Genomic DNA, 15357 nt, shown 5'->3' with positions numbered 1-15357 from the left:
TGACGTCAACAAAGACATGTGCATTTGGAGTGTATTTGACATGATATTCAAAGCGATTCGCTTTAAGTCTTTTATTGCTACTAAAAAGCTCGAGCTACCGGCCTGCTTCATTTTTACAGCATAAAATAATGCCCTGTGTATGTACCTTGATTGCCAACTCAGTCATGCCTTGTTGCATTAGTATGTATTGCACCATCCGCAAACAAGTATCTTTTGCACATTACTAAAGACCCTTGAGAGCTAGATTCATTCTTCGGGAAAACTCCAAGTAGCGGTCCCAATCCGATCCTTGATCACTGCCGGCCGGCAGCGAAGGGCCGACAAAGCTCCCGACGCCAGCTCCGCCCAGAGCTTCTTCAATCTCCCAGTACTTCCCGCCGTCGATGAAGATTACCTCTCCATTCCTGTTGTTGTTACTCATGAGTAAAGCCGCCGATCGGGCCACATGTTCGGGTGTATTCAAAGCGAGTCCTGTGAGAGACACCATCTCCTCGTTGACGATACCGGACTTGGTCCAGTTCGGAGCGAGGGAGTTGAGCCTGATCGGAACAGGAAGCTCTTCCAGATGCGGAATGAGGCTACGCATAAGACCGAGCACAGCGTGCTTAGATGTGGCTATTGTGATTGGTTGTATCAGTCTTACAGTTCAAATTGTGAGTATCCTCAAGTAAACATCGCCCTCGTTGCAAGATCAAACAGATGACAATGCTGTGTGGCAAGCATCATTTGCGGGTAAATGGAATACGTCGATAAAAGTGATACTTACTGTAATCAACAGCTTTGAATCTTGACCAAGAGCTGACAGACGCAGTAAGGACTATGCTGCCCCCGGTCTTCTGCTTGCGCATATGGTGAACGGCGAGCTTGACGGTCGAAATGACGCTGAGGAGATTCGTCTCCACGCAACTCAAATCTGGTGCTTTCAACTCTCCATCAACATCATCAATCTCATCATCGATAAACCGGGTCCGGGCTCCAACTCCTATTACCACTGCCGTTAGCCATAGCCCTTGTCTGCGGGACTTCTTCTCCTTGTCCTCAATCTACTGGGTTTCATGAAGCATCTAACTAAAGTATAGCGGCCTCGGCCTCAAATCCAATGGCTACGCAGACTAGAGGTGGCAGGAACTTCGAAAGACAGTCCAATGAGTTTGCGAGGTGGGCAGACTTACCGGCGTTTGCGAAAACAGCATCGATACGACCTTCTCGCTCCACGGTACGTGTGAACACGCCACGGAGAGCTTGCCAGTCGCACACATTGCATGGCTCGAAAGTGAGGCGAGAGTCTATAGGAGACGGCTCGCCAGGCTCCGATGATTTGGGTAGACTCAGATCAACATTGGTAACTCGCGCGCCCAGAGAGAGTAGGAGGTTGACCGTTCCCAGGCCGATGCCCGAGGAGCCGCCTGATAGATCTAATTAGCATAGATCTTGGTAACAGTCGCTTTCGGAGCATATCGACTGTCTCCCTCAATGGACAACCGTGGAGTTCGAACCAATAAGTGTTAAGTACGATTCAGTCGCGGGGTGGATATACCTGTCACTAAGACAGCTTTGTCTTTGAGACCGGCGAGGTCTTCATCGTTGATTTCGAAGCGCGACATTGATCCAATATAACCTTGAGGTGTCAGGCTTCAGTTCAGTTCGTCCACTGTGATAGATGGTGATTTGTATGCCCTCAGACCTCGCTTCATATAACGCCTTGGGCGTTTTATATACATGTAGCTGATATCATTGCGCTTAAAGAACTCCGTCGGCGAATATGGGAAGACCGGATGAATGACACAGAAACCTTGTTTCATCCCTTCCGCGGCCTACCGAGGTGCCTGTCCACCCCGCACACCCCGCTTCCAGCAGGTCTCGCCACCGGGTACGGAGACTAAGTGGCTGTCAGGAAAAAAATTGAGTTTATAACGGCTGCCATTTGTTAAGAGTAATGCTGCAGTGTTCTCCGATGCGGGTGGTGGCAGAATCACCGGTCCCTTTGGGCCTTCGGGGAGATTGGGAGTTTGGGACGCTAAGAAATAACAACTAGCCCCAGCCGCTTACATCTGAGGCACTCACAACTTTCGAGTAATTCCTGAATGGCTTTCTCAGACACTGTTTCTTTCTTTAATCCACCAGACATGATATTATGAGAGACACGCTCTGGCTAGCCTCTGAAGCTGAAATATGGAAAGGAGTTTACATCCCACATCACATGCAGACAATGATGTGGTAGCTGCATTCGAGGAGCTTTTGTCTCGAGGAGTTAGTTTTATTGGCGATTACTCACACAGTCAAGATGGCCTCAAAATAAGGCCATTTAGATATTTGGACCTCCGAGTTCGTTTCCTTGAATTTTGGTCTTGATCGCTGGAGTGTCAATGTCAACGCTCCATGTCCTCACCTGAATCTGAGCAGGAACATATTCGGGACACGCGTGTATACTACTCCACATGAATTTCAGAAATCTTATATTTACATAGTATGATAGTAGTCCAAGTTGCAGTTCTTCTATTCTCTGCGGGAAGGGGCTTCGCAGCTGCTATTCTTTCAATCTCCCTATTTTCTGTACACAACAGACTACCGTGTACTGATTGTATGCAGCTTTGATCAGCCAGTCGGGCCAAACCTTAGCCCGAGGTAACATGAAGTGGACCGTGACCGTCATCGACAGGGCAGCCAGATCCGTCAGAGTCGAACTCAACCACGCAAGTAGCGTCGATACCAATAGCAATACCAATGAATTGAGTATCCTTCTGCTGTGTTCCGCTGCCAAGAACGTTGCCGTTGCTGTCCTTGACTTCGCATGTCTTGGGAGCGCCACCAAAGTCCGACTTGCAGTGAAAGACTCGTCCGGTATTCCAGCAGTCGCCTTCGATGGTGAACGTGCGGCCGTCACCGGTGTTGTAACAGGGAGAGTGGTCATTGGGGTAGGACTGATCGTAGACAGCCTCACCGGCGCCGTTGAGAATAGCGAAGCCGGTGTAGCCGCCGTTGGTGCCGGATCCGCCGGGGCCTCCAATGGCACCGAAGACGCCGGATGACCAGACGACTCGGAGATGCTCGGCGTAGGCAGATGTCGAGATGCCCAAAATCCCAAAGAAGACGGCGCGGAGGGAGGAATGCATATTGTTTGGTTTTTGCAATGTTTTGAAAATAGTATGATAGTGTTTTGATGTTTGGTTGTTCAGTGTGGTTTGTGGATTGGAGTGTGATGTGCATGTGTTTCTAGTAGTTGTCGGTCGTTTTCACACAGGAGATTTATACTCATATTCAACCTTGCCTTAGGTACTAGAAAATAATCACAAACTCCGATTTTCTAGGCACCTTCAATTCTTGACAGTCTGATGTCATAGTATCGAGTTACTGACCAAGTCGTGTATGGCGTTCTGGTTACATGTGCGAAATCAAAACACCTATCGTAAACCCACTAAAGGAATCTCTTCCTCGCAAAGGATGAGACAAATGAGTTCTCTTGCCAATTCAAGTGGGGCTTGATACCAAATTTGGAGCGAACTTGTCGATTATCCCACGATCCCGCAGGCTTAGGCACGGGTATAGTCGTTGCTTCAACTCAAGAAGGTTGCCTAAAATGGGTCGACAGGGCCCCCGTCTCCATTGATCGACAACGGTGCAAGCCTATACCTAGTCCAACTTCAAGTCCGATTGAATCCGTATGCCGTACTGCCGTATATTACCTATTCCATATAGTTTCCTTCGCATCCTTTGCTATAGATCTCTTTCACTTGTCGCCCGCATCATTATGAACATTACTCCCTCAAGTTACGCACCCAGTCGAGCTGTTAAGGACCATTACCACACTAGCTGTATCCGACCAACTGTTGTACCTGGCGCCTCTTCCGCATTCCTGGCTGAGGGATGAACTCACCCGCTCTTTCACAAAGACTTGATCTGGGGTACATTCTTTCGGTTGAGCTACCTACCTACTTAGTATTCAATTGTGTCAAGTGGCACATGTCTTGATGCTTGTTATCAACTGAGGGAGAGGCTGAATTCCCGTATAAAGCCACTGAGAGTAGAAGATCTTGAGGGCACGCGTAGGAGATATGGTGAGGTGCTATGCGACGGTTTGGCTTTCTAACAACCCATCGATATGTGCACGAGTCTACAGGAAAGGTATGACTGCAAAAGCCTCTCGAAGTGATTGGCCTAAGAACTCAAGTCAGCAGTGTCTCTCTCAAACTTTGAGTTGAATGCATTGCAACTAGGAGTGAAGATGTACTAATTAATGTAGGTCTCCATGTCTCTATGGTCGCGAAGATTATAGTGCCAAGTCATGGTCCAACACGAAGATACCATCGCTAGGCCAGCAGTGAGAGAAACCTTGGTCTTGCGCTCCGTACCTTTGGCGTCTAGCAAGCGTAGGCGTTGAGTACGGGGTTGCTTACGAAGGGGTAGGGGGCGAGGGCGTTAATACTTACCAGCATGCGATTCTCCACGGTACATGGCTTGTTTCCCATCATGTTGTGGTCAAGGTGATGGTTGTTTGTACTTTCTTGAGGCAAGCCTGATTGGGCCATGAAGCAACTTATGCCGAAGCTGTACAAGGGTGATGAACACGTCTTTTCTTAAACCAATGTGGTGTCGAGAAACGCTAGCCAAAACTCAGCTCAATACCGGTATCTGCATGCAAGGGATTAAGAACATGGTAGTCAGACCGGATTGCTGCATCGGGCTTAGGACTATCATGGGCGCAGCTGAATCCGTGCATTGGCGTGATTCACGGTTTCAACTCAGCTGGACTTCGGAAACAGTATGAGCCAGAGTAGCCTGGGCCAAACCAATATATAATTAGGTACCTAATTCACGCATAAAGGCACCAGATACGTCCATGTAGTCTCAAAACAACCAATTGATTTGGCAGACACTTCGCTTGGGGTCCAGACTCATCATGTTCTTCCATCGAGTCGCCGTGCTCATCGCGCTTCTAAGCCTGCAATGTATTAACGCGCGGCATGTGAGCTTTCCATACAAATCATCCGACACTGAACAAGTCCCTTTAGAGGTAGGCAGACTATTTCTTGCTTGATATCCTAGATACCTACAAAAGGTGCAGGCTTATTCACACTGACACACACAATGTTCCCAGGATCCCCGAATTTTGGAGGGCCTAGTCGCAGAGGCCATCGCCCACCGAGGGGACAGGATAGGGTCTGGGGGGTATGGAGACGTCTACGATGTCACCAAAGAAATAAACGGCCACCACGTTGTTCTGAAGACCATCGATCCAAAACACTCTGCCGGCCAATACACTGGAGAATGGGCGCAGAGAGAAGCGCAAAACCTCAATACGGTCCAGCAGCTCGTTGCCTGGGGTGCAAAGGGCAACCCCCTCGAGAAAGATGGATTACAAATGGCATACTTTGTTATGATATACATGGGCATGAAGCTTGAAGACGCTGTGAAAGCAGGAATGCCCGGCAATTTTCACTACCGTTCCGAGTTGACAGAGAAAGCAAGAGCTAGGTACATCAAGGAGTTCCAAATGAAATCAAAGTAAGTAGCAACATGTTTGTCTTTCCCAATCTTTTCGTCGACGTCTGTGGTTTTTCTCGATGAGCTGGTCCTCTCGCTTCTTCCTTATTTCCTCTCTTCGTTCTTCCTTCTTCCTTGACCTGTTCAACATGACGATTGAGAAGAAGCTTCTGACTTGGTCTCAGGGACATGGGGCAAAACAATATTGTCTTTAGGAAGATTTCTGACCCCGATGGTTGGCAAGCGGAAATCATTGATTGGGAAAGCGCGGAATGGCTAGGGGCGGGCACACAGCCTCCTGCGCCGCATTGGGAGACTATACAGTAATCACACAAGATCCTTTTTGGAAGCTCCGTGTGCCAAGGGTAGTGCTGCATGTATACATTGCAGCCTGTATCAACCAATAACTTCAGGACTACAACACCAGATTCTGCATCCAGCACACGCAAGACAGAAGATAGGCTCCTGTTTTTTATCGTAAACTCTTCACTTGATTCTACAATCTCAGACAGGCTTTTCATCGCTTGGCTATGGTCATAATGATGGCGAAAGCAAATCGCTGCTGTTCAGCAATTACAAGATCCTGTTTTGGTCCTTCACATCAGGCTCATTCATCAAACCTTCACCAATTGAGATCGACATCTAACATTAATTTGCAGATGAAGAGGGCACTGCTTCAACTTCTTCCATTTACTAACCAATAACCACAATGCTCAAAAGGTTGATGGGCAAATGTAAGGCAGTACTAAGTTAGGCAAGCATCAGATGAAATCACATGGCAGGGCAACTACTTAGAGTCGCGTTTTAACCGTACATGTAGAATCATAGCTTGCTGCCTTTCTTCTCCGTTCCAATTATTCTTACTTGCCAAGCTTCTCCACACACTCTGTTTGGCTATTCTAGTAACTACTGCCGGTAGAACACGTATTTCTCGCAGTGTTGAGAATGATCGAACTCGGACCCGAACTACCCAGATGGGTGATTACTAAACCGGGCTCCTTTCCGTGTCCGAGGCGGTCCCACGTACGTACGACATTGTTTGGTCGTACAGCTCAAAAGACAGGTAAGCTCTCTCATTGCAGGGCCCAAGCGAGGTCTCAACTAAGCAAGCCTGAGCTCATGACTAACACTTCCGGACTCTAACACTGACCCGTCCGGTCCGTCTTGTCGCCTTGGCCCCACCTTGACTCCGCGGCATTCGGGACGTTCGATCGAATGGCAGGAGAAGGATAGCCCCGATGGTGATGAACAAGCGGGACGGATGCTGATCAACTGCATGCCGCATGGGACAAAGTTCCACTCATGATGGAACGAAACCTCGAAACCTTACACAGCCCTTGCCCAATTCCGGTGCGGGGATGCTATCAATGCCGCTTCTTTCATGTGCGGGTGTCCCAATCATCTCGAGTTTATAATGTCGTCAACCTGTTCATCTCGTTGCTGTCGGAAGTCAAGACAAATTACCACACATCTTCTATCTTTTCAATCACCATGGCCCAAGCATTCGGAAATCTGCCCAGCGGAGTGTTGAAGGCTCCAGAGAAGTTCACTCTCCAAGTACCGGATCAGAGCTTGGACGAATTCCAGCAGCTACTGAAGCTTTCAAAGATCGGGCCGGAGACATGGTACAACAAGCAAGAATATGGCCAATTCGGCGTATCTCGCAAATGGCTCACAAACGCCAAAGAGGCTTGGTTGAAGTTTGACTGGCGCAAGCAGGAGGCCCGCATCAACTCCGTTCCGAACTTCAAAGCAAAGGTTGAGGACGCGGATCTCGGAACCGTGGACGTCCACTTCGCCGCCTTATTCTCCAACAAAAAGGATGCGCTGCCAGTTATCTTCATGCACGGCTGGCCCGGTTCTTTCTTGGAGTTCTTCCCCATGATCGATTTGCTTGTTGGCAAGTACACACCCGATACACTGCCTTACCACGTCATTGTGCCGTCACTGCCCGGCTATGGTCTGTCTGCTGGCTCCATCCCACTTGAAAAGGAGACCAAGCAAGATGCTGTCGCGCGCACTCTCCATCAATTGATGCTTGATCTTGGGTTTGGCAACGGCTATGCTGCTCAAGGCGGTGACGTGGGAAGTTTCATGGCGAGAATCATGTCTGGCTACAAGGAGTGCAAGGCAATTCACCGTGAGTGGGATCGAAAACATAAGACGACATCGAGCTTTCTTTACTAACATGCACATAGTGAATATGTTGATGCCTAGCCCTGAGGATGCTGCTGGTGGTACCGATGGTTTGACACCCCAGGAGCTTGAACAGACTGGAAGGATGCTGAAGTGGCGGGCGACTGGAATGTCGTATGCTCTGGAGCATGGTCTCCGGCCAGCAACCATCGGGTTGGTTCTGTCAGCAAGTCCATTGTCATTGCTGGCTTGGTATGTTGCCCCTTCTCTCACCATGTTTTGATCTTCTTGAACTGACAGGAAATTCTCAGGATCGGCGAAAAGTACCTGGAGTGGGTGGATTCACGTTACCCGCTGCAACTGGAAACCATCCTCGAGCTGGTGAGTCTCTACTGGTACACGGATACGTTCCCCAGAAGTATCTACCCGTATCGTCCCTTGGCACAGGCCATGTCTAGTGAAGGCGGTGGTTCTTCATCTATCCCTACCTCGAAGGAGACGCCGTTAGGATACTCGTGCTTCCCAGCCGAGATTGGTTTCATGCCGAAGGCGTGGGCCGAAAAGTCCTTCCCCAATCTCAAACTTTATCGTACGCATGAGAAGGTAAGATGCAACTGAGTTACTCTATGTATCAATTTAAGGTGTATGGAACAGCTTACTGACCTTCTCTCCAGGGCGGACACTTCGCGGCACTTGAGCAGCCGGCGACGTTACTGCAAGACGTGGAGGATTTCTTGGCTTCTGTAACAGCTACTTCCAAGCTCTGATCTCGACTAGAGAATGCAGGGTAGTAAAGAACCTTCGATGGGATACATGAAACTTAATTTATGGGAAAATGTATTCCTGAAATGATAGTCACATTCTCAAATTGCGCCTTGGAGATGAGGACTTCATATCATCTTCTGTCATGCATTCGTTGGGGTCGTTTAGGCCTGTTAAATATTTCTCCCGTGTAATCCCGAAACGAATACCTTCTCCACGACTTGTACACAAGTCCGATAGTCTCGCCACCGCTCACTAGCTTGTATTTGCTCACTTTGTGTACACATTGACTACATTGACTTGAGCTTGCTTCTGATTCTTGATGGGGTCGTGGAACTCCGTCGGACGGAAGTCTTGAATGTAAGACACTTCGCCGTTCGTCCTTGAAACGGGGGAATATCTTCTTTTTCGCTGACAGAGCCTGCAATAGTTAAAATTGTCAGCTTTTCAACTTATCCCGGGGACAGTTCAAACTGAGGCTGGAGCCTGCGGAAGACTTACATGCAAGCACCAATCGCAATAGCCAACACGACTACACCGGCACCGATGCTGACACCGACAATGATCTTCTTATCAACACCGCCAACCTCACCCTTGAGGACTCCAGGAGGGCCGGTGCTGGTAGCAGATGCACTCGGAGTCGGGGTGAACGATTTCGGGGCACCACTCGTCGAGATCAACGACTGCGCGTTCGATCCGAAGTTGATGACGTTCTGCACAACAGCCTGCGTAGCCACCGGGAAGACAGCCTCGACCCCCGATGCGACGGCTGTGATGAATGTCTCCGTAGCGACAAACTTCCGCAGAGTCTGGAGCTGCGGCGGGCAGTTGACCAAGCCTGTAGTCAGGCATTCAATACCGGTATACGTCGCCTTCTTACTCAGAGTCGTCGTGGTAAGCTCCTCTTGACGCTTCGCTCTACTCGTTGCACTGGCAGAGACGCTCGCCACTGTTGTGGATGGGACACGCGAGCTAGCACAGACATCCCCGAGCGTGGTGTAGAATAGCGGAATCTGGGTGTTGGGCACCGGACCCCAAATGCGATCACCGATCTGTACCGAAGCACCTGCAGCAGCGCCCAACGCAAATTGGTACGCGTTGACGGCTCGCAAAATGCAGCCGTCCTCGTCCGGAGTCGACAGAACGGTGACATTGGTGCTCAACTCGGCAATATTTGCAAAGACGCTGACCTCGATCCCGGCCGAGGCGCCTGGAACTTCGATGGTGTTGTTGAATAACTCAATCTCTTTGCTATCGACGGGGGACGAGATCTCAATGCCTGCGCTGAATCCTGCGCGGAGGATGGCCTTGAGCTCTACGCCTGCGCTTTCAACGATGACGGGGAGGAATTCGAACTGGCCACCCTTGCTATAGTCACTAAGTTAGCAATAGAGAGACAGCTTGGAAGACGAGGAAACTCACAAGTTGACTCTGGAAACGTTCTTAGAAAAGAGGGCAATGTCAAAGCCGACTTCGTCATCCATACGGAGGTGGAAGCCGCTACTCATCTGGAGCTCGCTCTCGACACTCAAGATGAGGTCGATGGAAAAGACAACGCCGAGAAGCAAGTCATCTCCAATTTTTGTGCCCAGAGGGGTAGTTGACGTGTAAAGGTTGAGCGTGTACGACAAGCCAGCGGATAGAGTAGTGTCCAACTGCATGTAGACCTCCAAGTCCTCAAATCCGAAACCTAGGCTTGCTTCGGGAAAGGAAGGCACTTCAAGGTCAAATGTGATGTTCAACGGCGGGAAGTCAAAGTCATCGGCGTCTAGGCCGTCGGACAAGTTATCCACCACGCCGGAGACATAGTTCTGGGCGTATGTTGTGATATTGTCAAAAGTCTCTCCAAATTCGTTCCCAATATCAGTTGCTACCTTCGTAGCATTGAAGGTGCCATCAATCGTGAGGTGAGCGATGGCTTTGCCTTTGATGTAGCACTTGGTGCATACAACCTCGATGCCGGCATTCGCTGTGACGTTGGCGACACCAGCCTCTACCTCTTGCTCACTATTAGAAGTATTGTTAGTGCACGGTCTCCAGTAACTTGACTGAAAAGGAAGCACTGACTATTTGAAGAGGATTGCATTGTCAAATCCAGTGTCGAGTGAAGAGTTGTTGCTGAACTTAGTTTCTCTTCCCTCGAGCCTCGCGTTGGAGAGATATCGACGGATGGCCAGCAGTGTGTTGGAAGCTGTCTTGCCCGGGCTGTTCCGTACAACCAGATCTACTAGAGCTTCATGTGGGCTCGCAGTAACAGCACAGAGGACGGTAAGTGTCCAAAGAAGAAGTGGTGTGAGTCGTGGAAACATTGTTGAACTCTCCTCTTGTCTTGGGATATTGAGAAATCTACTGGTTTCTCGAGTCTAATTCCATCTTGAATGCGCGGAAAGGATGCTCAATTTGACTACTTTGCCATCCTTGATGTAATGGTTTGATGTGCAAAGGGGTTCATATCCCCGACGGAGAATCCACGAGCCTGATTCCCAAAACGTGAAGTTTGTTGGTTCAGCCCATGCAGTTCGCCGGTCAGCGCAGCAGACCCCGGCTTGAGTGATGTGTCGGCCGGACGCAGGGGGTCTGGTGCGGCGATGACTGCATGACTAGGGACATGATGTTCCCTGGATATTCCAGAATGTCACTACCTTACGACAGGCGGAGAATGATAACCAAGATAAGGTTATAAGTGCTTAGTTCTAGTCAAGGATTGGCTCATCTTAGCTTAGCGATGGGCCAAGTTTACGTGCAGCAGGTTAGAAACGAACGAAGAGTGACGGCGCGATTGAGGAACCGTTGAGGTTCCTTTGTTGTTACGAGTCTGGATGGAGTGATACAATATTCCAGAAGAAATATCATTGTAGAGACGTTGAATTTGAAACATGGACTGTTGACAGGCAATAGCTTCTCGAGTCAGGTTGGTTCGTCACAACTTGTGTGTCGTGACCATCCTAATCTGTGTTGGACAAGGCCAAGAAGGGTGGCTTGCTACACCAAGACTGCATGAGGGACACTCCCCCACGGGCCACATGGGATCACTGCATGCGCGCCTTCAGCCGAATCTTTTTTTAACCTTAACACCATCACCAAGCTTCGCCCCGACGCGTCAACCATCGCGACGAGAAACATTTGGACTACCTTTTTGAAGCTTCCAGACTATTCGCGATGCCAACATGAACGGAATAAGACATGGAGAACGCGGGAAACGACGTGTCCAATGGCAAAGCCTTGCGCACAGCCGCCAAAGACTGGGGTATCCCACACCACACTCATGCACCGGCTCGTGCCCCGTAGGAAGACATGCAGAGAAACCAAGCAGGGATGTCAACGACTCAGCGTGTCCCAGTAGAGGTCCCTTGCTGCCTGGGCTATTCCGCAGGCCGACCTTGGGTTCCCCGTCACCCGGCCTGAGATCAAGGTATTCGCCTTGAAGTTGCTTCACTGCTTGCCGCCCAAGGGGACACCCGTGGGCTCAGTAAGAGATGGAATGACCTCTTTATAGGAAGACATCCTACTATTACGGTGAAGTCGTCGAGGAACGATGGAAACAGGTATAAGAATGCGAGGCTAGCAAAGACCCGGGCAATGGGAGAGACACGGGCAGAGTCTGGAGCAAGGACAGAAGCTGGAGCAGTGGCACAGGTTGGAGCAGGGATAGAAGCCGGACCGGTGGCAGAGGTTGGATCAGTGTCAGAGGATGAATCGGTGGCAGAAGTTGAAGCAGTGACAGAGACTGAGGCAGAGGTTGATGAAGAGGTCGATGAAGAGGTCGAGAAGAAGGTCGAGGAAGGGGTCGAGGAAGAGAATGAGGCAAGGGATGAGGCAGAGATGGAGGTAACGGACGTTGAAACACCAGCTGGCCAAAATAACGATGAGGCCATGGAGGTGTGGAAGTCATGACGGCCCCCACGTTGTGTTGGTTGTTTGATTGTGACCTGCCGCAACGATTTCTTGGCAGGATCAAGGGGGCACATATGCATCTACATGTTTCAGCCGTGTTTTTGCAGGCTTGGTGGTGGCTCATGAGTCGCGACCAACGGAACCAACTGCATGAGAAGCGGGCAGCGAACGCTGCTATTAGAACCGGGTCTAGTTTTCGCAATAGGATATCTTGCCGACAGGGGAGTTCAAATTGATCTTCTGACTGACGACCAACAATCTAACTCTGATTGGTCTAGGACTACCATATTTCTAAATAAAAACGGGCTAGCACAGATATTATGATGCAGCAACGGCTTTCGAATTGATAGGAAGGTCAAATACTTTGCCAGGGTTCATAATCCATCTAGCAACTAGTAAGTATCCTACATCAGGAACGTGTAGCTTATCAGTAGACTTACTTCGGGTCCACAGCCTGCTTCAACGTCCTCATGAAATCAATAGCATCAACGCCGAGCTCATCGACAAGACAATCCTTCTTCCCGATACCGATAGCATGTTCTCCCTACAAGGTAAAGTCAGCAAGGCCGAATCTTTCTACCAAGGAACAAGAAAACTCACAGAGACGGTGCCCTCCATCTCCAAAGCTCTGCCCATCATATCATGAACACACTTGGCAACTGAAGCTCGCTGCTCTTCGTTCTTGGGGTCATACATGACCGCCTGGTGAAAGTTGCCGTCTCCGACGTGTCCAATGACGCTCGCAAAGAGACCGAGCTTTCCAGAGTCTTCCTTGGATAATGCTAAGTATCGTATTGTTTAGTGAACTACCTCAGTCTCAAAAAGGTACTCGAAAAGCTGCAAAAGTTCCAAAGACTTACTGATGATCTCGGCCAACCTCGAAATTGGCACAGCCACATCTGTAGACCAGAGAGAGTACCCCTCGGGCTTGATCGACGTCATCGTCCAGAGAGCTTCCTTTCTCGCGGCCCATAGATCAACTTCTTCCTGCTTGTCTCTGGCGAAGAAGACCTTGCGCGGCTTGAACGGGTGCACGATTTCCTTGACCCTAGCAATATCTCCCTTGATGTTGTCTGTGGTCCCCGAGAACCTGCGCATAAAAAGATCAGCTAACCGGGAACTATTTCGGGGCATAAAAAACCCCAACATAACTCACTTCAGAAACAACGTTGGACTCTCATCCCACGCAGTCTTGCGAACAGCCTCACTCCCATGCCGATTGATAACCCTCATCTGCACCTCATCCAAAAATTCCAGCGCCCCAAGTGGCACCCCGCTCCTTATCAACCCTGTCGCAGCTCTCGCCGCCTCCTCAATTGTTCCAAACGACACCACGGCCACACTCGAATCCGCCGGCGCGACCGCAAGCTTCACCGTCGCCTCCGTCACGATCCCCAACGTGCCCTCGGCGCCGACGAATAAGCTCGTCAGGTTGTACCCCGCCGAGTTCTTGCGCGGCCGTCGGCGGGTCTTGATAATGCGCCCATCGGCGAGGACGACGGTCAAGTTGACAACCCAGTCTTTCATCGTGCCGTAGCGGAAGGCGTTTGTGCCGCTGCAGTTTGTGGAGACCATGCCGCCGATGAGGGCTGTAGGCGAGGGATCTAGCGGGAGGAAGAGGCCTGAGGATTGGATTTCCTTGTTGAGATTTACCCAGTTTACTCCTGGCTGGACGACGACGTCCATGCTAGGTAAAGATTAGGACTGATGGTCTATGTGGTAAGGTAGAGGAAAGAGGGGAGGTACTCGTCAGGGTGGAAAGCTATAATCTTGTCCATGTGCACAAAGTCGATGCAGATTCCGCTGTATGGTGATGAGAAGCTTCCCTCGACGGAAGAGCCGGCGCCGAAAGGTACTAGAGGGCCTGCTTAGCACTCTGATGATGGCGGTGACAGTTCCGAGATCAGGAGGATACGCAGGGACCGGAATTCAAGAGGGGACTTACCCATTGGCACATTGTACTTGTTGCAAATCTTGGCTATCTGCGAGACATCTTCCGTCGTCCTCGGATAGACGATAGCCACGGCGCGACCGCTCGAGTTGGAAGTAGACCAATCAGAGTGTCCATGAAGCTCAATCTCATCTTCATCGAAGCTGACTGCACCTTCACCTAGAGCATTGGAGATCTCCTGGGCCGCCTTGATGACTATTCAGTACAGATCCTCACGGTTCTTAGTCGGAGGATTAACCGTACCTTGACCATTTGCTTCCGGCTTGCGAAATCTACATGCGACAACTTCCCCGGGCCCTCAGCTTCCGGGCCCGAGGCACCGGAGCGGCCGATGAGGTACCCCGCAAAGAGCGGGACTGCACCGAGAATCAAGAGTTGAAGAGGGATGAATGGACCAATTTTCTTGGGTTGTGGTGCCGTGTGAATTGATCTGAAGAACTTGGCTTTCGATGAGTTGGTTCCTAAACCGATCGGTCGGGATGGTGCGCGTCTAACGGTACCACTCAACAGAGCGCGACAGCGCGTGAATGCGCGAAACGCCATTTATTCGAATCGTAACTGCCAAAGGTTGTATCTCTCAGTAACTACCGGTTGAACACGTGATACTATGGTTAATCATGCTCTGCGTTGATGAGCCACGATATGATCCGCTACAGAAGGGCCGAAGAGAACGAACGCGCTCTGACGAAGTTCAAGCGCAGGTTCCCCGGCAAAGACAACCAAGTTGACTACGCTCGAGAGTGACTATTTCATAGAATATGATACAACCAACTGCAGGTCGGGTCAACCTCGTCAATTGTTTGATGATTTCATGTGGCAAGATGGCGACGTTGATGCGCGCACGCAAGGAGCTACCAAGCGGGAAATCTCCCTCCCCGGCCTCGGAAACCGGACGCGGGTTGGGCCGAGGCAAGCCGCATGGGTAAGAATGAGAGTCGGCCAGACAAATAAATTCAACAACTCCAGGACGTCCCCATTGAGTATTGAGGAAGAACAGAGACGTTCTTTGCACGATTTACAATATTGCGATATTGGATTTTGGGATGTATCAAGTTCTGAAGAAGGAGTTGAGCGTGACAGCATCGATACTTGTGTGACTTCAACTGGGATGAGAATCCGTCCAGCTGCCGCAA

At 50.1% G+C, this 15357-nt stretch overlaps 7 protein-coding genes across 7 annotated transcripts; 3 read left to right on the top strand and 4 right to left on the bottom strand.

Annotated features, from left to right (window-relative positions):
* Positions 1–40: 40 nt before the first annotated feature.
* On the bottom strand, positions 41–1767 carry BDP55DRAFT_682654 (short-chain dehydrogenase). The gene is made up of 5 exons (XM_060576279.1): positions 1685–1767; positions 1538–1618; positions 1173–1406; positions 767–982; positions 41–615 (listed from the first exon to the last, which is right to left on the bottom strand). The coding sequence occupies exons 1-5, from the start codon at positions 1719–1721 to the stop codon at positions 224–226; spliced, it is 960 nt and encodes a 319-aa protein (XP_060423212.1). The 5' UTR covers positions 1722–1767; the 3' UTR covers positions 41–223.
* A 743-nt stretch (positions 1768–2510) lies between these two features.
* BDP55DRAFT_682651 (uncharacterized protein) lies at positions 2511–3188 on the bottom strand. Its single transcript, XM_060576278.1, has one exon. It carries the CDS (start codon positions 3111–3113, stop codon positions 2616–2618), a length of 498 nt encoding a protein of 165 aa, XP_060423211.1. The 5' UTR covers positions 3114–3188; the 3' UTR covers positions 2511–2615.
* Positions 3189–4775: 1587 nt separating this feature from the next.
* Positions 4776–5910, top strand: BDP55DRAFT_397055 (uncharacterized protein). Its single transcript, XM_060567248.1, has 3 exons — positions 4776–5011; positions 5096–5502; positions 5667–5910. Exons 1-3 carry the CDS (start codon positions 4898–4900, stop codon positions 5806–5808), a joined length of 663 nt encoding a protein of 220 aa, XP_060423210.1. The 5' UTR covers positions 4776–4897; the 3' UTR covers positions 5809–5910.
* Positions 5911–6972: 1062 nt separating this feature from the next.
* BDP55DRAFT_698328 (epoxide hydrolase) lies at positions 6973–8384 on the top strand (the record flags this gene model as incomplete). Its single annotated transcript, XM_060577770.1, has 4 exons — positions 6973–7621; positions 7680–7869; positions 7929–8220; positions 8292–8384. 4 exons carry the CDS (start codon positions 6973–6975, stop codon positions 8382–8384), a joined length of 1224 nt encoding a protein of 407 aa, XP_060423209.1.
* Positions 8385–8876: 492 nt separating this feature from the next.
* On the bottom strand, positions 8877–10729 carry BDP55DRAFT_708199 (uncharacterized protein; the record flags this gene model as incomplete). The annotated part of the gene is made up of 3 exons (XM_060578096.1): positions 10447–10729; positions 9802–10386; positions 8877–9747 (listed from the first exon to the last, which is right to left on the bottom strand). Exons 1-3 carry the CDS (start codon positions 10686–10688, stop codon positions 8877–8879), a joined length of 1698 nt encoding a protein of 565 aa, XP_060423208.1. The 5' UTR covers positions 10689–10729.
* Positions 10730–11958: 1229 nt separating this feature from the next.
* Positions 11959–12273, top strand: BDP55DRAFT_637803 (uncharacterized protein; the record flags this gene model as incomplete). Its single annotated transcript, XM_060573035.1, has 1 exon — positions 11959–12273. The coding sequence occupies one exon, from the start codon at positions 11959–11961 to the stop codon at positions 12271–12273; it is 315 nt and encodes a 104-aa protein (XP_060423207.1).
* A 318-nt stretch (positions 12274–12591) lies between these two features.
* BDP55DRAFT_565086 (glycolate oxidase) lies at positions 12592–14767 on the bottom strand (the record flags this gene model as incomplete). Its single annotated transcript, XM_060570391.1, has 8 exons — positions 12592–12658; positions 12714–12817; positions 12874–13055; positions 13134–13363; positions 13430–13960; positions 14020–14128; positions 14219–14411; positions 14468–14767. The coding sequence occupies 8 exons, from the start codon at positions 14765–14767 to the stop codon at positions 12592–12594; spliced, it is 1716 nt and encodes a 571-aa protein (XP_060423206.1).
* Between the last annotated feature and the right edge of the window lie 590 nt (positions 14768–15357).

The sequence above is a fragment of the Colletotrichum godetiae genome, assembly GCF_030913485.1.
Source record: "Colletotrichum godetiae strain CBS 193.32 chromosome Unknown BDP55scaffold_73, whole genome shotgun sequence".
In the NCBI taxonomy this organism is placed as follows: domain Eukaryota; kingdom Fungi; phylum Ascomycota; class Sordariomycetes; order Glomerellales; family Glomerellaceae; genus Colletotrichum; species Colletotrichum godetiae.
The sequence above is the reverse complement of the archived record's forward strand: the minus strand, read 5'-3'. Positions and strand labels throughout refer to the sequence as shown.

Excerpts from the sequence above, each read along its gene's own strand:
- BDP55DRAFT_682654 (XM_060576279.1), bottom strand. The coding sequence starts at position 1,721 with ATGTATATAAAACGCCCAAGGCGTTATATGAAGCGAG. Across the intron at positions 983-1,172 it reads TGCTGTTTTCGCAAACGCCG|GAGTTGGAGCCCGGACCCGG; the intron begins GTAAGTCTGCCC and ends CAGTGGTAATAG. Across the intron at positions 616-766 it reads ATTCAAAGCTGTTGATTACA|CCACATCTAAGCACGCTGTG; the intron begins GTAAGTATCACT and ends CAATCACAATAG.
- BDP55DRAFT_682651 (XM_060576278.1), bottom strand. The coding sequence starts at position 3,113 with ATGCATTCCTCCCTCCGCGCCGTCTTCTTTGGGATTTTGGGCATCTCG.
- BDP55DRAFT_397055 (XM_060567248.1), top strand. The coding sequence starts at position 4,898 with ATGTTCTTCCATCGAGTCGCCGTGCTCATCGCGCTTCTAAGCCTGCAA. Across the intron at positions 5,012-5,095 it reads CTGAACAAGTCCCTTTAGAG|GATCCCCGAATTTTGGAGGG; the intron begins GTAGGCAGACTA and ends CAATGTTCCCAG. Across the intron at positions 5,503-5,666 it reads GAGTTCCAAATGAAATCAAA|GGACATGGGGCAAAACAATA; the intron begins GTAAGTAGCAAC and ends ACTTGGTCTCAG.